Source organism: Schistocerca americana, chromosome 4 (genome assembly GCF_021461395.2).
Source record: "Schistocerca americana isolate TAMUIC-IGC-003095 chromosome 4, iqSchAmer2.1, whole genome shotgun sequence".
NCBI classification, from domain to species: domain Eukaryota; kingdom Metazoa; phylum Arthropoda; class Insecta; order Orthoptera; family Acrididae; genus Schistocerca; species Schistocerca americana.
In genome coordinates, this window is record NC_060122.1 from 736,702,468 (window position 1) to 736,729,380 (window position 26,913).

Sequence of the window (26,913 nt, forward strand, 5' to 3'; positions counted from 1 at the left end):
CTCAGCTGGCTCATTGTGGAATCCAATAGATGTCACACAGGTCCTACCCCCCGACCCCTACCTTAAAGTACCACCTCTGTAGGTTCCACACTACCCTAAACGACGCCCTGTGGTACTGCCTACCTCCTTGCACATTCCAAAACTCTGCTCGCAGACCAGTTTAGGTGCTCAGGTCCACGCCGCCTCCACAGTGCATCTTATGAAAGAACATTCAGCGAACACCACCTCCTCTTTCAGTGGCTGTATCTATGTGATGGATAAAAAATTTGTTTTTGATACAGGTGTAGAGGCTACTGTCATTCCTATCACACTGGCCTTGCTCACACATCTACATCTACATCTAGATGCAAGTAAGCTACCATATGGTGTCTGGGGGAAGATACCATGTTCCATTACTAATCACTCCTTCCCCTTCTCCATTCGGGAATAAAGCGACGGAAAAACGACTGTTTATATGCCTCCGTATGAGGCCTAATTTCTCGTGTCTTATCATCTCAGTCATTACATGTAATGTATTTGGCAGCAGTAGAGTCGTTCGGCAGCCAGGTTCAAATGCCATTTCTGTACATTTTCTCAATGGTGTTCCTTGAAAAGAAACGTCGCTTTCTCTCCATCGATTCCCATTTGAGTTCCCAAAGCATTTTACGAATCTACTGGTAACAAATCTAGCAGAGTGCCTCTGAACTGCTTCGATGTCTTCCTTCAATCCGACCTGGTATGACTCCCAAACACTCAGGTATTCAAAATTAGGTCACACCAGCGTTGTATATGCGGTCTCCTTTACATGTATACCAAACTTTCCTATAATTCTCCCAATAAACAGAAGACGACCGTTCGCCTTCCTTACCACAGTCCTCACATGATCATTCCATTTCATATCACTTCGCAAGTTATGCCAACATCACCAACCGAGCTAACCTTATATGCGGCTAACAACTCTAACGTCACCATCATTGGCGCTGCAGAGCTTCAGGTCCACATTACTCCCATTCTTCATTTTCTATGGATTTCCATTTCACAGATGTGGACGAACCTTTACTGCGTACAGATTTCCTTAAACATTTTGGGTTATCAACTGATACTCAGTCGAGCTCATTGCTCCATCACACCTCCAGCTCCCTCATTCTGGGCTTGTTCGATTCTACTCCCTTTTTCCCCTTTAAGGACCTCCTCCTTACCTCGCTCTCTGAGTACTCCAATTTAATGGCTCAACTCACCACATCACTGCTCTAGCTTATGCTTGAGTGCTCTGCTTCTGATGCTCTACAAGTGCAAAACGCTCTGCCTCGCTGGGTAATCGACACAGCATCTGCACAACTGGCGGGAGCTCATCAGACACTATGCCAGCTCTTTGTAGAGCACCGATCACACCCTGATGACTTCGGCACCCACGATCATGCCTTCACCGGCGCCACATTCTCCACAGAACTCCAAGGTCAGTGATATTTTGCTCTATGGTGATTGCTCCTAGTCCACCCTACTCCCATGGACCAACAATGACATTAATCCCATGGATTCATACAATGCAGACAAGGGTACGTTTGCTAATGTTGCTTGTCACTGAACCAACACTGAGGGAGGAATCCCCAATAGGACACAAGGCTTACCCTCTCATTCGCAAATACTGCACCATGCTAAATCAGCTGCACCATGCTAAATCAGCTGCACCACGTTAAATCAGCTAGTAGTGAACTACTTGATGTGGGCATTATACAAAGGCAAGGACTACAGGGTTCTGAATTCTCGCACTATTATAGACAATTATTCGATCCCACACATCCAGGACTTCACCTAATTGCTCAAAGGTACACATTTGTTCAATGTACTTGATTACCACAAAGCTTACCATCAAATTCCCATGTTGAAAGAGGACATCTGAAGACTGCTCTCATTACTCCATTTGGACTATTCGAATACTGTTCGATGCCACATGATCTGAAAAATCCGGCGCAGATGCAGCAGTTTATTATTCTTTATTGTTCATCATCCCACTCACATATGCCTATTTAGGTGACATCTTGATTTTTTACCCCTCCACAAGGAACATATACAGGATTTGACACAATTCGAGGACACACACCACAATAATGGTATCGAAATTAACCACGAGAAATCTCAACTATCATACAACAGTGTAACTTTTCTTGGCTGTACGGTATCGGCTGAGGGCATATGTCCAACATCCGACCACCTCGGGTTTGTCCATAACCTCCCTCCATCAATGGATTGTCGTGAATTGAGAGGATTCCTAGATATTGTAAACTTCTACAGTCTCACCTCCTTCATGAAGCCTTCATCCAGGTAACGCACATCAAAGCCCTGATCGGTAAAAACACTGCAGGTTCAAGATAAGTTCCGTGAACTAATGACATTATCGAAGCATTTAAGTCCCTGAAGTTTGCCCTCATCCACGTTGTCACAAGCCCTCATCCAGTAGCTGACACTCCCATCTCTGTCACTGCTGAAGTAAGTGATGAATCAATGCGTATGGTTTTGCAGCAACAGGCCGGCGATACTACAGAACCTCTCTGATTTATCTCCAGAAACACAGCTCAAGTGGTCTACTTGCGAGTGCGAACTCCTTGTGGACTATGAGGCACTCAGACGTTTTCTTGATGATATAGAAGACCATGAGTTTACAACCTTTCTGACTATCAGCCACTTGCAGATGCCATCTGCAACCTGAACAAAGATGTCCATCAACAACGCCTGTGGCACATAGACCTAGTTAGCCAGTATTTGACAGACATACGCTATATGTGCATTTCTGACAATCATGTCTCCAATTACTTGTCCTAGGTGAACATTATCGCGTTCCCCATTGACTTGGGCAAGCTGGCCCACCTGCAAACCGACGACACTGAGTTGGCAGACATGCTAAAGGAGACAAAATGCGCACTGATCCTCGAACCACACCAACTACCTGGCTCAGCCAACCCCATTGCGTGCGCAACTTCAACATGTAGTTTCAGACCTGTGGTATCTACCCCTCTGTGACAAGTGGTTTTCAACTCCCTAGACTTTCTCGCTACCCAGGCATCAAAGCTACTACTGGTTACCGAACAATTCTTCTGGCCAGCGGTTAAGAACGATTGCTGTGATTGGATGTGGGCCTTGTACCTTGCCAGAGAAGTAAAGTTGGACGACATGCACAGCCTCCTCTAGGACAGTTTAGCATTCCCAAAGAATGGCTACATCATGTGCAGTCAACATCGTGGGTCTTCTCCCTTTCTCACAGGGCTTTCGACATATACTCTCAATCATCTGCTGGATAAGGAGGTGGGTCAGAGCTGTTCCTCTGTCCAGGTTTATGACTGATTCGGTCGCCCACGCCATCGTCAACTCCTGGATTTCTAGTTTTGGTCGCCCTTCATCTGTAACAACTGGCCAGGGCCACCAATTCGAATCCTAGCTGTTTTCTAAATTCCTCGACCGAGGACAGAATACACTGGACATTTTATTCAAATGGCAAATGCCTAATAGTCTCATCAAGTAGGGTAGAGCCAGACTAGTCATTAACAGACAATCTACAGCTCTCTGTTCCCACAAGTTTGCTCGTTACAGTCAACAGTGCATCTCCATGAGACACAATGCTTGGAGTGTGCGATGACTTCACTTCCTAGTGTGACACCACGTTCTCAACTCCTTCACCCCCTCTCAATACGGTGTTTATCGTCGACATCGCAGATATCAACGCAGACCACCTCTCCATCGAGGTTCGAGACAGCACTGTCTTCATTTTCGCCGACCTTCCGACGACACAACACCACGCTTCAACTACTCACATACACCTACTGAAATCCTTGAAGCTCCCACCAGGCACCAAGCAGAACCAAGAAATACCATCTTCGAGGCAGACTTGTATACTCTTTGATTGAGGATCACTGATACGTTTGCCTTTGCATGGTTGTTCTCTCGAATGTTCAAGCTTTGTGTATATGTGATGCAGATATTTAATAAAAGTGTTCTTCAATGTACATTGTTTTGGTGATTGTTATTCGCTTTCCATACACCTAAAGGAAGAGAATTACCACAGCTTAAATCTATATTCGATATTAACAAATTTCTCTTCTTCAGAAACGCTTTTCTTGCCATTTCCAGTCTGTATTTTATAGATCTCATAATCTCTTCAGTGCAATTTGCAGTCCCACAAGACAACTCTTTTGTCTTGAGAATTTTATTACAAGTGTATATAAAGACGATTTTGAACTGGGGCTACTTAAAGTTGACTCTCTGACAGGTCACAAAGGTTTATGGTTAAAACTAGGATTTAATGAAACAAAGATAGATCGTGAACCAATTCAATGTAACCAGTGATGAAAGTGTAAACAGCTGCATGAAGAAGCACAAGGTACTAAATGGAATAAAATAATATATGCTTCCAGCAATGTTGAGATTACTTGTAGCAGGTTTATTAGTATGCTGCCTGGAAATTTCGATACCTTTTGCCCAGTGGTTACCAAAGGAAATAAACCTATAGTAAGCAAGTATTGCCAAACAACTGTACACTAATGGGCCACACATCATTTACAGAAATTAGGATCAATGGGTTTGCGTTGATAAAGCAGCACACATTAGCCTCAAGAGACACTACAGTTCACTAATCAGATTAGCCAAATGTAGGGCAGATTGTAGCTGCATTGAAAGCTCCAATAACAAATGCAAGTCTTTGTGGAGAGTCATTCAAGTAGAATTAGATACAGGTAGACGTTGTGTAAAAGATACAAATGATGTTAATGTCATTGCAAGTGAATTTAATCTTTTTTATCAATGCTGCAAACCCTAATTTCTCACATCCTTATAAGAAAAGGTGGGATCTTGCACCAAAACCTAATTCACAATATAATTATGTAAACCAATTTTCACAAAATTTTGGCTGACACTGTGCCAGCCTATATTTGAAGAAATGTGGAAGCATGGGATGTAATTAAATCAGTATTAAAATTAAGTGGCTTCTCAAATTTTGTGATTAAAAAAATGGACTTAATATCATTCCCTTCCTGCACATTTATAAACTATATGTTTGTTAGTGGTATTTATCCAGAATGTCTAAAATAGTAGTCAGTCCTTTACACAAGAAGAGTGATAAATCCTGCAATAACAATTATTGTCTACTTTCTCTGGTACCTATTTCGAATATCGTATATAAAAGCAAGTTTGCATGCATCTGTCAAAAAACAGTACATTAACTAAGTCTCAATATGGATTTCGATACAAGCTATCAACAGCTAAAGCTGTTGAAAATGTTATTTCCATTGTGAAATGCTCTTTTGAATCCAAATTGTCGGCTGAAGCCACACAAGCGAACTTAAGTAAGGCATCTAATACTATAAAACACAGAATGTTAGCCAGGAAACTATGGTGTTTTGGTATTAGGGACCTGGAACTCTCCCTCGTTAAATCCTGTCTCAGTTAAAGGAAACAAATTGTAAGCTACAACGGTCAAAACTCACAGTTTCTACATGTTACTGGATGTGTTCCCCAAGGATCAGTGTTTGGGCCACTACTGTTTGTAACTTTTATAAACGACCTGTCCCGCAGTATGGCATGAAAATCTGTGCTTTATGCAGATGATAGCACCTTTATCAATTCTGGGAAGGACTTAAATAAACTGAAGGAACAAAGTAAAGAGCTCTTCAAATTATCCAACATGTGGTTTGAAGTCAATGAGTTAGCTATTAACCATGAAAAGACATTAAGTATCTCCTTCAGCCTATCCAGTTTCGATGTCGGATCCGCTTCTGCCAAAGTCCTTGGCATGTACCTAGATAGAAAATTAGCTTGGGAGTGTCAATATACTATACAGAGTGTCCCAGAAATGTTACGACAAATTTCAAGGGACTGTAAAGGGCGTCTTGAGTAACAAAGTGAGGATAGGAACCTGTGATTGGAAAAGTCATCAAAGGCGGTGTAGAGCGTCGAAGTTATAGGTGCCAGAATATACCTCTAGGCCATCCCTTTGGCAGCACACGTGACTTTGTACACTGATGAACCATAGGCAGAACGTCTTGCAATTTGTTTTTGTTATTCAGTGATGCAACTGTTTGCAACTCTAGCCAGTGGAGAAGATGGAGCTAGCTGCTGCAAAGGAAGGCCTTGTCTCCTATGAATGTGATGCTCTGTTGCCTTGGGCATAGGTTTCCATCCATTGTATATTTTCCTCTGGAACCCTTTAAAACCTACAATGTTTTTCGATATACAAGAGAAAAATAAACTGCAGATGAAAACCCATGTCAGAAACCATCATCCACTGAGGCAGCCGAGAATCACATTCATAAGAGACAAGGCCTGTCTATACAGCAGCTAGCTCCATCTTCTCCAGTCGTGGCAATCAGTCACGATCGCTGAATAACAAATAACATTATGAGATGTTCCACATATGGCCCATCAGCATGCAGTCACGTTTGCTGTCGAAGGGGTGTTCTCCAAGACACACTGTACAACCCCTTGAAGTTTGTCGCAACATCTCTGGGATACCCTGTATATCTCGAAACCTTTCACAAATTATCTGTCTACTGAAAGAAAATGGACATCTGTTTCAGAAAAACTGCTGATTAACTCCTACTATGTCTTCTTTCATTGCCACCTAATTTGTGATATTCTTCTATTGGGTAATTCTCCTGGTGCCAGGATTTTTTTTTTTTTTTTTGCCAAGGAATTAGAGATAAGAGCATATCCTTATCTTTTTACATACGGCTGCCTTTTGCACATAAAATAAAATCTAAACAGTTACAACCTTAGGCAGTCCATTCATTATCATAATACTCATGAAACATTAAAGATAGACATACCTACAACTCAACTGAAAAAACACAAGGCAGTTATGAATATGTAGGGATAAAGCTACTCAACACATTACCTGGGCAGGCACATCCTGCCTCTCTTAACATCTTTAAAAATAAGATCCAAAAATTTGCTGAAAGAAAAAGTTTCTTACGCTCTTAAAGACTTTGAAAATCTTTCAGAAATAGACCTAACCTACTAAATAACTCATAATACCATTTGTTTGTCAGTTCCCTCTACCCCTTTTTGGCCCCTGTGGTATTGTGTATTATGTATATAATGAATATGCAAATAACTTAATAATTTGCCTACTATGCATATTTTGCTGATAACCACACTGGGACATTGCTGCTTTCTATTCTTTTACTATGTGAAATTTCGTATGTAACATAACAATGTTTAGTTCCATATTTGACTGTTAACGATGTGAAGGAATCTTTATATATTATATATGACCTTTTATTATGTGTGCTTTAATTATGTGTAGTACTCATCCTCAGTGTTATTTAATCTGTACATTGAGCAAGCAGTAAAGGAAACAAGAGAAAACTTTGCAGTTGAAAGTTCAGGGAGAAGAAATAAAAACATTGAGGCTTGCCAGTGACATCGTAATTCTGTCAGAGACAGCAAAGGACTTGGAAGAGCAGCTGAACGAAATTGACAGTGTCTTGAAGGGAGGACATAAAATGAACATCAACAAAAGCAAATCAAGGATAATAGAATGTTGTCGAATTAAATCAGATGATGTTGAGCAAATTGGAGTAGGAAATGAGACAGTTAATGTAGGGGATGCGTTTTGGTATTTGGCAGCAAAATAACTGATGATTGTTGAAGTGGAGAGGATACAAAATGTAGACTGACAATACCAAGAAAAACCTTTCTGAAAAAGAGAAATTTGTTAGCATCAAATATATTAAGTTGGTGCATAAGTTCCTAGCGTTTCTCCATGAGTTTAATAAACACAACAGATACATATAAAAGAGAGTTTCTTCACCAATAATATATTCTCCTTCACTATTTACAACTGTCCGACAATGTTTGGGTAACTTCTCGATTCTGCGACTGTGGAAATCATGTGACTTTGAGGTGACGAACTGGTCGAGCCATATTCGAAGCACATTTTCATCCAGTAAGGAAATTCCTTGGAGATAGATCGATAGAGAATCGGAAAGGTTAACTAACATCTGAGAGTGCAAGATCAGGTGAATAAGTTGGATGCAGAATGCCTTCCCAGCTCAACTTCTGTACAGCGCGTTTTTGTCAGTCTAGCAGAATGAGGCAGCTGTTGTTCTAGCATCACTTCACATAGTCTTTCTGTACATTGTTCTTGGAATGCATCAAGATGTCTCAGTTGTTAACAATGAATGTCAGTAGTGAATGCTAGACTTCAGGCAAGCAATTCGTAATACACCACACTGTTGCTGATCACAAGTTGCATATCTTGTATGGAAGCATTCAGATCTCTTTACAGATAGTTGCTGCTTTGTTTCGACTCAACCATTCCTTTCTTTTATTTATTTTAGCATAAAGAATCCATTTCTCATCACCAGTTATGATACAGCAAAGCAATGATTGATGTTTAAAAATGGTTCAAATGGCTCTAAGCACTACAGGACTTAACATCTGAGGCCATCAGTCCCCTAGACTTCGAAGTACTTAAACCTAACTAGGACACCACACATATCTATGCCCGAGGCAGGATTCCAACCTGTGATTGTAGCAGCAGGGCGATTCCGGACTGAAGCGCCTAGAACCACTTGGCTACATCGGCCAGTAATGGTTGATGTTGTCATAAGCCAGTTGATGATGAATAAGCAGAATTTACATATGACCACAAGCTGATTTTTCGTGGTTTTGGCTTAAGAGTGAGTGGTTCCCATACACCCAATTTTTAAACCTTCTACATTGCAAAAAAAATGTCGTATGCCGGTGAAATGATCACAGTTAATCACATTTGCTAGTTCCTGTGCACTGACGTGGATCATTGTGGATTAATGGGTTTAAACGATTTTCATCAATGCTGAAAATCTTGCTGCACATGAAGAGTCACTTATGTCATAACGAGAAAAACATTTTCTTGCCGTGCTCTGTCCAATGGCGTTATCCCCATACACAACGAAAATGTTTCTGGGTGCCTCCGCTACTGTAACACGTCTACTGAACTCAAACAGAAGAATGTGTCGGAAACGTTCCAATTTCTTCACTTGTCACTCCATTTTCTTGCGCACAAAGCTTAGCTCACTGCCTCAAAATGACAAAATGGCAGTATTTAAACTCAAATAGCAACAGTGATCTACAAATAAAAAAATGAAAATCGATAAATAAATGTATATCAGCTGGAATACCAACATGCAAAGCAAAAACGCTGCTAACTTATGCACCAACATAGCAGATACAAGTGTTAGGGAGTCTTTTCTCAAATTATTTGTATGCAATGGAGCCATGTATTCAGGTGAAACATGGATGATAAACAGTTTAGACAAGAAGAGAATAGAAGTTTCTAAAGACGGATGTTGACGACTGGGTGAGCAGATCACGTAACTAATGCTTATTATTTCATTATATTATAACTAAAAGGAGGTACTGAATAGAACTGGGGAGAAAAGAAATATGTCGCATGATCTGACTATGAGAAGGAATCGTTTGATAGGACGTTCCTAGAAATCAAGGGATCACCAGTTTCATATTGGAGGGAAGTGAAATGAGGGGTTGTAAAAGCTGTAGAAGGAGACCAAGGAATGGACAGTGCAATCACATTCAGAAAGAAGTGAGTTGTAGTGGTTATTTGGAGATGAAGAGTCTTACACAGGATAGAGCAGTATGGAGAGCTGCCTCAAACCAATCTTTGCACTGAAAACCACAAGAACAACAAGCACCATAGTGTACTGATGGCATTTCCAGCAGGATAATAAAATCTTGTTCCCAAGAAATAAGCGGGATTCTTAGCCACATATGTAATAGCCCTCTGAAGCAGGGTATTTTGCCAGATAGACTGTAGTATGCCATTGTTAAACCACTGCATAAAAAGGGGGGTACGTCTGATGTCAACAACTACCGCCCAATTTCTCTTCCGACTGCCTTATCAAAAATTCTTGCAAAAGTAATGTATTGTGGAGTAGCTTCACACCTTTGTAAAAATAAAGTTTTAACAAAATGTCAGTTTGGTTTCCAGAAGGGTTTTTCAACGCAAAATGCTATATATACTTTCACTAATGAAATATTAAATGCTCTTGAGTAACTGGAAGTCACCTGTTGGGATTTTTTGTGATCTCTTAAAGGCTTTTGATTGTGTAAATCATGGAATACTTCTAGATGAGCTCAAGTACTGTGGTATGAATGGGACAGTACTCAAATGGTTTGAATCATACCTAACTGGAAGAGTGCTGAAGGTTGAAGTAAGAAGTTCACATAATATGCAAAAAACTGGTGATTTCTCAAACTGGGGAACAATCAAGAATAGGGTGCCACAAAGTTCGGTCTTGGGTCCTCTGCTGTTCTTAATATATATTAATGACTTACCATTCTATATTCACAAAGATGCAAAGCTGGTACTTTTTGCCAATGATACAAGTATAGCTATCACACTCAACAGACAAGAATTAACTGGTGAAATTGTAAACAATGTTTTTCAGAAAATCATTAAGTGGCTCTCTGCAAATGGACTCTCATTAAACTTTGACAAAACACAGTATATACAGTTCCACACAGTAAATGGAATGACACCATTAATAAATATAGACTTCAATCAGAAATCGGAAGCTAAGGTAGAATATTCAAAATTTCTAGGTGTATGCATTGATGAGGGGTTGAATTGGAAAAAAACACTGAGGATCTGCTGAAACGTTTGAGTTCAGCTACTTATGCTATTAGGGTCATTGCAAATTTTGGCGATATACATCTGAGTACATTAGCTTACCACACCTATTTTCATTCTGTGCTTTCGTGTGGTATCATATTCTGGGGTAACTCATCATTGAGTAAAAGAGTGTTCATTGCACAAAAGCGTGTAAGCAGAATAATTGTTGGAGCTCATCCGAGATCATCCGGCAGACACTTATTTTAAGAGCTAGAGATCTTCACTGTAGCCTCACAATATATATTCAGTTATGAAATTTGTTATTAACAATCTGAACGAATTCAAAAGTAATAGCAGTGTACATGGCTATAACACTAGGAGAAAGAATGATCTTCACTATTCAAGGTTAAATCTAACTTTGGCTCACAAGGGGGTAAATTATGCTGCCATGAAAGTCTTTGGTCACCTACCTAATAGCATCAAAAGTCTGACAGATAGGCATATGGCATTTAAAAGGAAATTAAAAGAATTTCTTAATGGCAACTCCTTCTACTCATTAGATGAATTTTTGGATGTAGTAGGTGGGTAATTTCCCCAACCTCCATAAAAAAATTAAAAATATTAAGTGTCATGTAATATTTTGTGTAATGTAATATCTTGTATGGACACCTTTTATTAACCTGACACATTCCACATCATTATGAAGTGTCATATTCATGATCTATGGAACAAGTACTAATCTAATCTAATGTCAGTATATTTCTTATCAAGTCTGTCATACTTTATAAAATCTCTTGTCCCATTACTTATGACGACATCGACTGTATGCAAACGCTTAAAGATGGACGAATAAAGAAATAAATAACCACTGTGCCACCTCATACACTATGCAGCAATTGTCTATGCCAGGCCCAGTAATGGTGTGCCAAACCACATGAGGGGGATTTTTTCGGCCAGCACAACTCTCTTTAATTCGTCACTGTTTACCCTTCGCTGTTTGTTTGTGGTATGAAGGATGTTAGCAAATCCAGTGGCTGTCTACTCTAAAACAGGCAGTGTAGCGATCTGTCATAACAAGTCTTTAAAACTGAATGAAAGTGACAGAAGAGAGGAATGAGAATGCTTTATATCTGTTATGCAAATTCATAATTGATGTGTACTGCAAATTTGATATGAAATGGCATTAGAGTACGATTCATAAAGAATTTGAAAAAGTTGTATTTGACGATGAAAGAACAAAAAATACAACGACCAACAGATGGAATTCATTCATCTGTGCACCAAGAATCCCCTTGTGCTAAATCTGCAGGCATAGAGCACATGAAGAAATTGGTGGTACGAATATTAAACTTTCTGAAGTTGCACACATAATTCTACTTTCTGTTGCAACAGTTTTCGATGGAACTGAACGAAGATATGGAGACTTTATATGTTACTGCAAAGTGCATTGGCTAAATCAAGGGGCGCTCTGGGAACAATTTTTCGGTTTAAAACTCGATATTGTTAATTTATGAAGGAATAAGTTGTGAATGAAAGAAAATTAGAACATCAGTAATAGATTGCAGACATCGCATTTTGAGTGGACTTGGCTGCTCTCCGCACACAGTGAGACATTGCAAGGTAAGGAACAGCGTGTTTTTGATATGATGGGCATGTGTATAAAAAGAAGCTTGTGTAGGTAGCGGGAAGCAGGTGTGGTACTTTCGACGATAAATAATCGCTCGCACTCCCGTCTCTTACTATGAATACTTTTACCATACCCCCAGCACAAGTGCGGAGCACGGTGACTTGTTATCGTGGTGCATTGTCGCACTGGCGATGGCAAGGACTGACATATCGTAGTCCACCAGGTGCCTGGGCGGCCGTAAGGAGCGGCCAGCCCGTGACGTCAGCGGCGGTGCCTGTAGAGGCGTTGGTGGTTGGTGGCGTGTCGTCTGGTGTTGGTGAGGCTGTCGGCCCGCTGGTGGCGGTTTCGGGGGTGGCAGTTGTTATGATGTGCTCCAGGGCTGACACAAGCAGGTAGCCGTCCGAAGAAAGAATGGATTTCAGATCTGCTGAGTCGATCGTAGACGGAAGGTTGTATGGAGTGCTCTAATGACCTCAAGACTGTGTGGTAGCCCAACTGTCTATTGTCGAATTTAGCCATAACCATAAGTAGTGACTCCTGCAGTGTTACGAATATGTCTGCTGGGAGTTAGTCTTGCAAGTCTAGGCAGACTGTAAATTGGCTTGAGGGGCATGGAGCAGGGGCCAGTGGAGGGTAAACACCGTGTGTGTCCACTAGAGTCCACACCGTTTTTAGGCAGTTGAGTGATACTGCTGTCGTTTATCCAGCTTGCAAGATATCTTGTATGGGCCACTGTACGCAGGGTGGAGGATGTGTTTGACAGTGTCAGTCCTGAGTATGACATGTGTACACGACTGGAGGTCCTTGTCCACAAAGACGGTCGGTTTGGCGTGGTGGGATGCAGACATGGCGGATGTGGCCCCTGACACATTTTAGTAGGCCCAGCAGGTTGATATCCATGGGGTCGGTGATTTGAGACACAAACTCTGCTGAGAGGGTGATCGGTGGCCTGTAGAGCACCTCTCCCACCGAGGCATCCAGATCTTCTTTGTAGGCAGCTAGTATGCCCAGCAGCAACCAGAGGATGGCCTCCAATCACTCCTGGTCATGGCATACGAGTGCTGCCTTGAGGGTGCAGTGACTGTTCCACAAGTCCGATAGACTGAGAATTGTAGGCTGTTGTGCGGAACCGCTGCCAGCTGCAGACGTGGCAGAGATGGGAGAACTGGCCCGACTCGAACTCGCGGCCCTGGTCAGTTGTCAGGGGGCAGCCGAAGCATGCAATCCATAGTTTGATGAAAGCTCGGACGATGGTGTTGGCTCAAATATGACTTAGAGGTGTGGCCTCCACACATTGAGTTGTCCTGTCTATGGGTGACAAGATGTACTTGTATCTGTTTGTATCTGGGAGTGGCCCCACCAGGTCTATGTGGAAATGTGGGAAAAGGCCAACAGGATGGGGAATTCCATGAAGGGTGGTTGGCCGTGACATCATGTCTTGACCCATTGACACTGGAAGCAGGCTCTTGTCCACACAGTACAGTCCCATTTAATGTTGGTCCAAACACAACGTTCTGTTATGAGTTTCAATGTTGGGCATACCATGCTCAGCTAGTTTGTCGAATATTGCTTGGAGGTGTTTCTCATGACCTTGAGTTGCTTGTGAGAAGATAATTACATTGTCCAAGTAACAATAGCAAAAGGGCACAGTAAAAAGCAAGCTGTCAATGAACCGTTGCCAAGTCTGGGCTGTGTTCTTTAGTCCGAATGTCACGAAGAGAAAGTCAGATAGGCTGAACGGTACAATTATTGACGTCTTTAGGATGTTCTCCATGGCCATTCGTATCTGCAAATAAGCTCTTTTGCAGCTGATCACTCTAAAGATGGCCGCACCAGCTAGTTCCTGGGAGAGGTCCTCAATATTGGGCACAGGGTAACTATCAATGGTGGTGCACGCATTCAAATGTCTATAGTCCCCGCACAGGTGCCACATTTTATCTTTTTTCTTTCTCATAGTAATTGGTGAGGACCATGCACACTCTGATGGCCTGATGGTGCCCTCGCGTAACAGCTCTTTGATCGCGGCCTTGGCTGCCTTTAGTTTGTGAGGGGTGAGGTGGTGGGGCAGGCTTCAGACTAGTGGACTGGGGCTAGTATTAATTCTGTGTACAGTACCATTGCATAAGATGTTAATCTTTATATTGGGCTAATGTAGAGTAGCTTGTGAGCCACACAATCCGCTCGCGAGGGCAATATCACTGTTTACATTTGACCCATTCCAGAGAGCAATATCACTGTTTTTGCACGGCCTGCTAGCGGGAGCATCGTCACCAGAAGTAAGGTAGTTGCAGCAGGTTTGTCAGTTATGTGGGTGTCATGAACGATTATCATGGGACGTGGCACGGGTGTCGCGGCTGGTGTTTTGGTATCATGGAGGATGGTGTCGTAGTGGGGTACCGAGGAATGGGGTGTGGTGGACGGGTCCTGGTTGGTGGCGATCATCGCAGATGGTGCATCAGTGTAAGTCACCCAATGCAGCAGCTGTTGTAGGTAATATTTGTGTACCCACTGTGCGAGGTTGTAGTTGCAGTCAGGCTCGTCTTATTTATATGCTGTGGTTGTGAGGAGTGAAAACCCTGCACGGTTGCAGGTAGACATGGTGTGCCTACTTGTTGAGTGACGCCATGTGTGTGTAATCCTAAGGGACCAAATTACTGAGGTCCTTGGTTCCTAGACTTACACACTACTTAACCAAATTATACGAACTTATGCTAAGACCAACACTCACACCCATGCCCGAGGGAGGACTCTAACCTCCGGTGGGAGGAGCCGCGCAATCCGTTGCATGGCGCCTCAAACCACGCGGCCAAACACGCAAGGGCACGGTTTGTGGTCTGAATTCGTCGCCGTCCCTGGTGTAGAACATTTTGATTAGTCTTTCCGTTTCTGCATTTTTTTGCGATACGATTGCGAATCAGAGCACAAATGTATTTTCGCCATTATGATGTTCTGAATAAATGAAATAAACTTTGAAGCTGTCAGGGCGCAGTCGCTTGTTGCAGCAGGTGGTGGGCGTGCAGTAAATTGGAGCTTGTGTCTTGTGAACATTCCAAATTTTCAGCGATTTATTGCATGCACAGCATTTTGCGCAATCAGATCGTTGTAAATGAAAAAAAATAAAATAAAAAAAAAAACACGGATCAAACGCGGCTGGGTGTTCCGGACTCTCGCACACAACTTCGCATAGTTCTTCTGCTAGACTCACTTGCAGTCACAGAGTCGCCAACAAATATTTTCGGGAATGCTACCTCCGAAAGCATGGATTTAACACAGCAAAGTAGCCATAGGCCTGGCGTAATTCAGTTTAAGCAATTTTTAAAGTGATTAACTTTGGTGCGGAGCAAGAGGAATTGTAATGCAATCGACTACTGGAAAATGCCATGTAATCGAGATGTGATTTGATAGCTGCTAGTGTGGGAATTCTGAACAAGTGATGACCGAATGAGATAATGAGATACTCATTCTTAAAGCTGGGAAATACGTAGATACGAAAAAAAGTAAAATAAAAACAAATCATCGCAGGGTGATCTCCACTGAAAGTCAATATTGTTTTCATAACGTTGAGCCGAGTCATCGCGAGAGACTAGAAGTACTGCAGTACTGTTCATTACTGTATTCTTATCGGGACGTTGTTGTTTAGGTACTGTTGTGTCGTCTGAATAAATTTAATGCTTGAATCTGAATTAATACTATCCGATCTGGTGGCTAATGTTAGCAGTTATATTAAAAAGTTAAAGATGTGAGCATTAAGTTTGTTTACGCTACTTCATACAGTTACACGTTGTCATTCATTCTCTCGTATTTGCCATAGACAAATTTTGTCAGTGTTGTTTGTGAGGACACACACACAATATAGATAAACGATTCTTGCGTACCAGCTTCTCTGAAGATAAGCTGTTGGGCAGTAGCGGTATAATATTGACTGCATCAGGAAGAAAAACACCAATAGGAGACGTACCGTAGCAGAAAACTCGCTTCAGATGCTAGTATTAACGATTTAATTACTGTAAGAACAAAATGAAAATACGTTACTTTTGCTAATTTTAATCATGAAAAACACAAAACTTACAACAGCATTGACAGAAACTGTATTATGTTCACAGACGAATAACACTTTTGTGTCTAGAAGCAATAAAATTAGAAAATGCCAGTACGAGGTAGATTTGGCCCCTTGGTTGGGGCAATAGACGAAGGAACAAGCAGCGCCCGTTTTCTGGTACGTTGATAGCTTTATTTCCATTGGAATTCAGTAATTATTACTCTAATTTTGTCTTTACTTTCTACATTATCTATGAGTGTGTGCCTATTTGTGACTTAGAATTCTTATTGCCATTCTTCCCCAGATTCCTTCCAAATAAAGGTACTTCTTATGTATTGTTTTAATGTTTAGCCTGAAAAACTGAGCAGTAAGTCTGAAGTGTGAAGACTTCTGCAGAACTGAAGCTTATAAACTGATGTACGTTCATGTCCTGCCTTATAAAGTCAGTTCTTGGTTCTCATGTAACAGCCAAGAGCTATAACCAATTCTGATATATCACAATACCCTTAACAAGGACTATTTTCTTTACATTAATAGTTGCTTTTAGCTGTGCTAAATAGGCTTGTTCCATATATACTTTGAGAACTAGTCTCGTATTTGTGAATTCATTAATAGGATACTTAAGTATAATCTTGCAACACAGTTTTTGTAGTAACACTTAAGTGATTGTTTCTCATGAAGTAACAATAAAATATTGTAGTTCTGATAAGTGTCTGTATTAAATTTCATTCAAGCAGTAATGCGAATATGTGTGATTTTAGTTGGGCTTTTCATAACCAAACAATGGTACAAAACATTTTTGACTGTTGTATATATCTATTTTGTGTAATGTCTTGGTTGATGTTCCAACTGACAGTATGCCAGGTAACTGAAATGGAAATATACTTAAGTCATCAGCATTAGTTTGCATGAAAGTGAACGATAGATATTTCTTTAAGATCACACTGTGAGGGAGCTTCACTAGTTTTGAGCAGGAATTGCTGGATAATGTTTTTCAATTAACAGAAAATTTTTGTAAATGTAGTTATAATTTCAGTGAGAATCCAAAATAAGTGATATTCCTATGTCAAAAACGTTAAAATGTAGAATAACTTTGTCAGAATACCTGGTAAACATTAGATAGTGGGCCACCCCCTTTCCTATATTTTTCGTAGTCTGTCTGGTACCTAATATAGCGTTTTTTAAATTTACCTTTCGGCTATAAATTTTATAGCAAAAAAGTACTAAATGTGGTGCATGCACTACAGAGCATTCCATTGTCAAAACTTTTATTTTGGAGTTACATATGTTGGCTGTGCCAACTCTCGACCAAAATTCCTTCCAACCTAACCAAGGCCTCAGGCTAAGTGTGTGGAAAGTTTTGTCTGTTTCATAAATTGAACAAACAAGCTAACAAGTTGTTTGCTGTTTGTTCACTGAAAAATATGGTAGGGATGTAGAGGGCAACTGTTACTTAAGTGAAAGTGATTAGCAAAGAAACATTTTGAAAAAAATAGTTCCCAGGTGAAATAGTTAAAGCAAGTATAATTATGGTGATACTAATGTTGCCTGTTGTAGCACAGTACATTTAATGAAAAGTGTGCAATTTGGACTAGAAAGATGTTTCCAGAATGAAAGATGTTAACTGAACCATTTCTTGCTGCAAGGACACTGCACAGAACATACATTCAGTTTTGCAGCAGAGTTATGTCGAAAGACTTTGCACAAATGTATTGTACAGTAATAGTAATAACTATCGATGTTCCAAGGAAGGAGATAAACAGTTATTAAAGGAAACAACCAACTCTCACTCGTTGTAAAGGTTTCGTGTGGCCGTCGTTGATTTCATTTGTATGTCAAGAAAATTGGTTCTGCAAAAAAGTCTTATTCACACAATACTCAGTAGTGCAGAAGCTGAGTGAATAATATCAACAGTTGCAAACTGAAGGTTGAATTATTCAGTTTTTTTTCAAGTATTCATTAACCAATTGAAGTAGTGGTAATTTTAGCACTATTTTAAATGGCATGCTATTGAAGTACGAACAGTTACTGGCATTGGTCCCAGTGGTGTTGGAAAGGAACTAACTTACAAAAACTCAACAAAGTCATGGGGCCCATTGTACTTGCATTGTAATACTATTAATGAGACTTACATGTGACTTACCTCTCCTGATAAACATTAAATATTACCTATTGTGTGGCAGAAGATGCCATTACAGGGTGTTTGTTGGTCGTAGCCGTAATGAAATTCAGTGAGTGGTCATGAATTTTTTGTGTGCCAATCAAGTGTGGTTCCTAAAGGGAGTAGAAAGTTAATTCTAACTCCAAAAATGTTGTATCCAACAGTCAATGTAATAAACAATACCGGTAATATAAAGATTCAACAGAATTCTGAAGAAGTCTTTTTACCTATAAGGAACTTCTATGTTCATCCGTGCAAGACATGTCAACACAGCCTCTTCAGCGGCGGTTTGGAACCTTAAGGGGTAGGGGAAGAAATTTTGAGGTATGGTATCATTAACACACAGTTGTATGAGGTGTACGCACTTATTGGAAACAACATGTAAAATATAGCTCTGCCCAAAATGGCCCTGCAGTCTAATGTGTTAGGGGAAGAGCATCAGTTGGAAAAGCTGTTTTTTAATTCTGTTCACTCCCTCTTCTATGTAAGTCTCTTGAACCCGCGTGTTTTTTAAAGGTCTTCAATTATTAATATAAAACTACTGTAATTTTAATATCATTTTAAAGGCATTAATGATGATCAGAGCAAAACTACTTTCGTGCTGGCTGAAATACTTCCCATGATTTATTAGTGCATGGTAGCTTGTTGTTGTATCTGCTGTTTTTCTTTTAAAGTTTGATTTCTTTATGCCACATGAGATGTTACGAGCATGGTGCATGGCGAACAGAAATGCATACTAGAAAATGGTTAACATTAGCTCAGAAGGCATTGTTAACCATTTCATTACGTGTTTCTGTGACACACACCAATCCTCTACAGGTAAATGGCATAACAGTAGGCCCTATTAGTTTTCTGTGAATGAAATGAATGCTGTAGCTAGTTTGAGTCATAAGTATTATCCTTTACGTTCATTAAAAACTAATGTGTTTGTCATTGTACACATGCATTTTCAAGGGGTCACGACTTTCAATAAAGAGGTAATGGAAAAGTCATGAATTTGATCCTCTGAAAATCTGTAGAAATCCTGCCTTAGTAACTAGAAAAGAATCAGTAGCATCACTACCTCTGTGGTTTGTGCCATTTGTGATATCTTCTACATCTACATCCATACTCTGCAAGCCACCTGATGGTGTGTGGCGGAGGGTACCTTGAGTACCTCTATCGGTTCTCCCTCTATTCCAGTCCCGTATTGTTCGTGGAAAGAAGGATTGTCGGTATGCCTCTGTGTGGGCTCTAATCTCTCTGATTTTATCCTCATGGTCTCTTCGCGAGATATACGTAGGAGGGAGCAATATACTGCTTGACTCCTCGGTGAAGGTATGTTCTCGAAACTTCAACAAAAGCCCGTACCGAGCTGCTGAGCGTCTCTCCTGCAGAGTCTTCCACTGGAGTTTATCTATCATCTGCGTAACGCTTTTGCGTTTACTAAATGATCCTGTAACGAAGCTCGCTGCTGTCCGTTGGATCTTCTCTATCTCTTCTATCAACCCTATCTGGTATGGATCCCACACTGCTGAGCAGTATTCAAGCAGTGGGCGAACAAGCGTACTGTAACCTACTTCCTTTGTTTTCGGATTGCATTTCCTTAGGATTCTTCCAATGAATCTCAGTCTGGCATCTGATTTACCAACGATTAATTTTATATGGTCATTCCATTTTAAATCACTCCTATTGCATACTCCCAGATAATTTATGGAATTAACTGCTTCCAGCTGGTGACCTGCTATATTGTAGCTAAATGATTAGGGATCTTTCTTTCTATGTATTTGCAGCACATTACACTTGTCTAGATTGAGATTCAATTGCCATTCCCTGCACCATGCGTCAATTCGCTGCAGATCCTCCTGCACTTCAGTACAATTTTCCATTGTTACAACCTCTCGATATACCACAGCATCATCCACAAAAACCCTTAGTGAACTTCTGATGTCATCCACAAGGTCATTTATGTATATTGTGAATAGCAACGGTCCTACGACACTCCCCTGCAGCACACCTGAAATCACTCTTACTTCGGAATACTTCTCTCCATTGAGAATGACATGCTGCGTTCTGTTATCTAGGAACTCTTCAATCCAATCACACAATTGGTCTGATAGTCCATATGCTTTTACTTTGTTCGACTGTAGGGAACTGTATTGAACGCCTTGCGGAAGTATAGAAACACGGCATCTACCTGGGAACCCGTGTCATTGCCCTCAGTCTCATGGACGAATAGCGTGAGCTGGGTTTCACGCGATCGCCTTTTTCGAAACCCATGCTGATTCCTACAAAGTAGATTTGTAGTCTCCAGAAAAGTCATTATACACGAACACAATACGTGTTCCAAAATTCTACAACTGAACGACGTTAGAGATATAGGTCTATAGTTCTGCACATCTGTTCGACGTCCCTTCTTGAAAACAGGGATGACCTGTGCCCTTTTCCAATCCTTTGGAACGCTACGCTCTTCTAGAGACCTTCGGTACACCGCTGCAAGAAGGGGGGCAAGTTCCTTCGCGTACTCTGTGTAAAATCAAACTGGTATCTCATCAGGTCCAGCGGCCTTTCCTCTTTTGAGCGATTTTAATTGTTTCTCTATCCCTCTGTCATCTATTTCGATATCTACCATTTTGTCATCTGTGCGACAATCTAGGGAAGGAACTACAGTGCAGTCTTCCTCTGTGAAACAGCTTTGGAAAAAGTATTTCGGCCTTTAGTCTGTCATCCTCTGTTTCAGTACCATTTTGGTCACAGTGCTGGACATTTTTTTTTTGATCCACCTACCGCTTTGACATAGACCAAAATTTCTTAGGATTTTCTGCCAAGTCAGTACGTAGAACTTTACTATCGAATTCATTGAACGCCTGTCGCATAGCCCTCCTCACACTACATTTCGCTTCGCGTATTTTTTGTTTGTCTGCAAGGCTTTGGCAATGTTTATGTTTGCTGTGAAGTTCCCTTTGCTTCTGCAGCAGTTTCCTAACTCGGTTGTTGTATCACGGTGGCTCTTTTCCATCTCTTACGATCTTGCTTGGCACATACTCATCTAACGCGTATTGTACGTTGGTTTTGAACTTTGTCCACTGATCCTCAACACTATCTGTACTTGAGACAAAACTTTTGTGTTGAGCCGTCAGTTACTCTGTAATCTGCTTTTTGTCACTTTTGCTAAACAGTAAAATCTTCCTACCTTTTTTAATATTTCTATTTACGGCTGAAATCATCGATGCAGTAACCGCTTTATGATCGCTGATTCCCTGTTCTCTGTTAACTGTTTCAAATAGTTCGGGTCTGTGTGTCAGCAGAAGGTCTAATATGTTATCGCCACGAGTTGGTTCTCTGTTTAAATGCTCAAGGTAGTTTTCAGATAAAGCATTTAGAAAAAATTTCACTGGATTCTTTGTCCCTGCCACCCATTATGAACGTTGAGTCTCGCAGCCTATATCCGGCAAATTAAAATCTCCACCCAGAACTATAACATGGTGGGGAAATCTACTCTAAGTATTATCCAAATTATCCTTCAGGTGCTCAGCCACAACAGATGCTGAGCCAGGGGGCCTATAGAGACATCCAATTACCATGTCTGAGCCTGCTTTAACATTTTGGATCTCCGTCAATTTCCTTCGATACTATTACACTTCTTATTGCTATAAACACGCCTCCCCCTTCACTGTCCACCCTGTCTCTGCGGTATACATTCCAATCTGAGTTTAGAATTTCATTACTGTTTACGTCTGGTTTCAGCCAACTTTCTGTCCCTAGTACTATATGGGCGTTGTGACCGTTTATTAATGAGAGTAGTTCTGGGACCTTTCTATAGACGCTCCTGCAGTTTACTATTAGCGCATTAATATTGTTATTCCCTGTTGCATTTTGCCTACTCCTACCTTGCTGCGTCTCAGGAGGCGTCTTGTCGGGCCTAGGGAGGGAATTCTCTAACCTGAAAAACCCACATGTGCACTCCACATGTACTCCGCTACCCTTGTAGCCACTTCCTGTGTGTAGTGCACGCCTGACCTATTCAGGGGGACCCTATATTTCTCCACTCGATAGCGGAGGTCGAGAAATTTGTACCCCAGATCTCCGCGGAATCATCTGAGCCTCTGGTTTAAGCTTTCCACACGGCTCCAAACCATAGGACCGCGATCGGTTCTGGGGACGATACTACAAGTAGTTAGCTCAGATTCCACCCCGCGAGAGAGGCTTTCCGCCTTCACCAACTCCGCCAACCGTCTGTATGAACTGAGGATGACCTCTGAACCCAGATAGGAGAAGTCATTGGTGCCGACATGAGCAACAATTTGCAGTCGGGTGCACCCAGTGCTCTCTATTGCCGCCAGCAGGGCCTTCTCCACATCTAGGATGAGACCCCCCGGCAAGCAGACCGAGTGAACACTGGCCTTCTTCCCCGACCTTTCCACTATTTCCCTAAGCGGCTCCATCACCTGCCTAACGTTGGAGCTCCCAATCACTAATAAACCCCTCCCCTCCGTGTGCCTGCTCGGACCTTGCTGAAGGAGTGGCCACATGTCCACTCACAGGCAGAGCGGGCGGTACCACACGGCCAGCTTGTAACTATCACTTGTGTGTTGGTGACATACAATTGTATCCGTTGCCAAACCTAAGAACAGATGGCTTCTACCATATTAGGAATGAATGATGACATTTTTTCAGTATAACAAGCACTAAACCTTGGTCTCAAAACTGAACCCTAGTAAGCCACAGTTGTCCTTAATCACAATGACTGTTGATCAGTGAACATTTCTGCAAAGCAGGTCTTCCCATACTCTCTGAAGTTACCCAATTACACTATCAAGAAACAATAGTAGATCTCGCAATAATCCTGGATGAGCATGTAATCTGAGAAGAAAAAACTGCATGCAGGTAATCTTTCTTTCCTGTCTATATGCAGCTGAGACATAAAAAAAAGCCCCATCTAAAATAAAACCAAATTTTGCCCCATCATTATTCTTGCTGAATCTCTACTACTACAATGTAGTTCAACACCACATAAATAGGCAAAACTTCAGATGGCTTGATTGAGCCCTGTGTGCTTGTGTGAGATAATGTGACATTTGGTTGTTTGAACATATCACTTCTCCATATGCTCATTTCAGGTGTATAAATGTAGTATACATCTGCAACCAGATAGGTGATGTGATTTACACACACATTCTGTTTTTAGTCTCTGGTGTCCTCAACACCTTTCCTAAATGTCAAATACTTATAGTTATTTATTAACTGTAATATTAGATCTGGTAGAGCCAGCATCTTTGCTCTACTTCTGTAAAACTAATTTTCTCTCCATTGCTTTCATTCCAGCCATGTCTCAGAGCAACAGACTACCTGGTAACCTGCACTTGTTCCAAATACACACTGCATTCAAGAAGAGAGTAGGCCTAAAGCTTTTCCTGTTATCATCCATGTAGTTTCCCCATCAGTATATCCAACCTATTGTCTTGAGCAACAGCGAACCAGTATTTATATCGGATTAACAACATGCTTTTACTTATCTATTCCCCTATGTATTTCTGTCCCCCTCATTGTCCTTTCTCTCTCTTCTGCTAACAATAGGCTATTCCTTGCTCTTCCTCAAACCAATTAAGTTCTTTTCATTCTTTATGCCCTGCTGTCATGCATATCTGTTAACATTTCATTATTTGCACTTGTCAAGAATGTTGTTTTTTCAGACTGTACTCAATACAACTGTTGTTGTTGTTGTCATCCTGGTGGTGGAAGATTCTTCCTTGTAAGATGAAGGAATAGGCTGAAGGCTTAAATCTTGTTAGGAAAAATAAATGCATAAATAAATATTTGGAGAGTGGCAGGAGAAAACACACATAAAATTATGGGAATGTGCAGGTTTTCGGAGTCAGTAGCTAAAGGAAAAGGGCTGGTAAGGTTTAGGGTTTCTAAACCTCTGCATCTACATACATATTCCACAAGCCACTGTATGGTGGCAGAGGGTACCTAGCACATCAACTAACCATTTCCTTTCCCATTCCTCTCATAAATAGAGTGCGGGAAAAATGACTGTCTTATTTGTCTCCACGTGAGCTCTGATTTCTCTTATCTCCATGGTTCTTATGCAAATTGTACATTGGTGCAGTACAATCATTCTGATGTCAGCTTCAAATGCTGGTTCTTTGAATTTTCTCAACATTGTTCTTCAAAAAGAATGTTTCTTTCCCTCCAGGGATTTACATTTGAGTTCCTGAAGCACCTCTATAATCCTTGCATGTTGATCGAACCTACCAGTAAAATATCTTGTGGCCTGCACCTGAGTTGCTTTGACACCTTCCTTTTATCCGACCTAGTGTGGATCCCAGACATATGAACAGTAATCAAGAATTACTCACATTAGTGTTCTATGTGCAGTCTGCTTTATATATTCTCCCAATAAAGTGAAGTTGGCCATTCACCTTACATACAACAGTCCTTGCAGAATCGTTCCATATCATATCACTTTGCAGCATTATGCCTAGATATTTAATTGACACATTTGCATCAGGAAACACACTATTAATATTGTATTTGAACATTGTGAAATTGTTTTTCCTACTAATGTGCATTAACTTACATTTTTGTACATTTAGAGCTAGCTGCCAATCATCACACAAACTAAAATTTTGTCTAAGTCACCTTATATCCTCCTACAATCACTCAGCTGTGGCAGCTCCCTCTACACCCCATCATTATCAGCACATGGTCACAGATTGCAGCTCACACTGTCCATTAGATCATTTATGTATATGGAGAAGAGGAGTGGTCTTATTACACTTCACTGGGGTACTCCTGATGATACCCTTGCATTGGATGAACACTCACCACTGAATGCAATGAACTGGTCTCTGTTACTTAAGAAGTCTTTGAGCCCGTCACACTTCTGGGAACAATATGCAATATAAATGTAAAATTGAATTGTTCCATATCATAGTGAGAGATCACAATAATGATCCAAAGAACTGAGCAGCTAACTTTCAGTTTTTAAGATGACTTTTAAAGAAAGTATGAGAAATTACCCTTTTTTCTTAGGTACAAATTTTTTGCAGCAGGATACTGTAACTATAACAAATGCCTTAGCAAGATTAAGAAAAATTCTTTTAGCTTGACACCTCTTGTTAACAAGATTAAGAGAAAAATGTGGGAAGCTGTGTATTGCACAAACTGCATTTCTTTTTTGAGTTAAACTGAGCAGATGTCAGAGTTCTTGTTCAGTTTCAAATTGAACATTTGTTTTGGTGTTTTTCGGGCCAGTACAGTGTACGAGAATATTTATACAGTCATTTATGGAAAAATATATACCTGTTGGTGTTCAAGACAGAAGGAGAAAATTTAATGTTTGTCTTTCAAGATATTTTTGTTGCCCACTCGGTGCTGCATTGAAACTATTTTAGATTGGGTTGGGTAGATCAGATGTCAAGTTATGGAAAAGAAACTCTGAGCAGAGTCAGGATGTTGTAACAAATAGATTAACATGTTCTTTCTTATGTTGAGAGTAAAGGCATTTGAGATCCTTGCCATAAATAACATGCTTTTATTGCACCTGAGTCCTGTGCTTTGAATATAGTGACAACAGGAAAATAGGGAATGTGTTGAGCAGATGTCCTGCGTAGATTGATTCTATTTGATGTGGCAGCAGTAATCGTAATCACTCACTCAATGATTGAAGTGTAGATAGGTGTGCGTGCGTGCTCCCCCCCCCCCCCCCCCACGGTTCTCTCTCTCTCTCTCTCTCTCTCTCTCTCTCTCTCTCTCTCTCTCTCTCTCTCTGTCTCAATCAATCAATCAGTCAATCAATCAATTTTCTGTGAGCTAATTCGACAAGCTGGTCTCTGGCTGTCGTGTGTGTGTGTGTGTGTGTGTGTGTGTGTGTGTGTGTGTGTGCGTGCGTGCGCAAGCGACTGCGCATATGGAGGAGAGGGTGGCGTTAGTCTGTTAACATCAATGAAGTTCACTGTCCAGAAGCTTAGCTTCAGGTTCAGTCTTGTTGACACCCTAGTCCACCACTCAGTGACTCAGCTATACATCTTTGCTCCTTACATTATTTGTTTCCTCCCATGACTACAGTATTGTATTCACACACAGTGAGTTAAATTTGAGGACTCTGGAAATCAAATGTGTATAATTGGTTTTTTATTGGCAAAAGATTTACTGTTTTTTCTCAATTACAATTTATTGTTTATGTCCTATTATGAGTTTTTCGTATACAGGTATTTTCTGCGCGGACTGCAGAAGTTCTAACATATCACCAGATCCATATAGCACAAGACTGCCCTCGTGAGGGATGGGTTGAACAGGATCCAGTAGCAATTTTATCTGCAGTGAAGGAATGTATAAATGAGACTGTAGAGAATCTGAAGAAGCTGGACATTGATCCTGCTGACATTGTGGCCATTGGAATAACAAATCAGAGGGAGACAACCATAGTATGGGACCCAAAAACTGGAAAGCCTTTGTACAATGCAATAGGTAAGTTTAAAAACGTGTATCATTTTAACTTGTGCCAATTTTGAAGTTGAATG

The 26,913-nt window shown here is 40.9% G+C and overlaps 1 protein-coding gene across 2 annotated transcripts in view; it reads left to right on the plus strand.

Moving 5' to 3' along the window:
* The first annotated feature begins 15,398 nt into the window (after positions 1-15,398).
* The window catches only part of LOC124612277 (glycerol kinase-like), a 174,733-nt gene continuing 163,218 nt past the window's right edge, over positions 15,399-26,913 (plus strand). Inside the window, exons 1-4 of one of the 2 annotated variants that reach the window (XM_047140381.1) lie at positions 15,399-15,846; positions 16,085-16,212; positions 16,310-16,422; positions 26,602-26,860. In XM_047140381.1, the coding sequence (XP_046996337.1) occupies positions 16,351-16,422; positions 26,602-26,860 (331 nt within the window). In that variant the 5' untranslated portion in view covers positions 15,399-15,846; positions 16,085-16,212; positions 16,310-16,350. The remainder of the gene's footprint in view (positions 15,847-16,084; positions 16,213-16,309; positions 16,423-26,601; positions 26,861-26,913) is intronic. The other variant, XM_047140382.1, reaches the window with a different exon arrangement.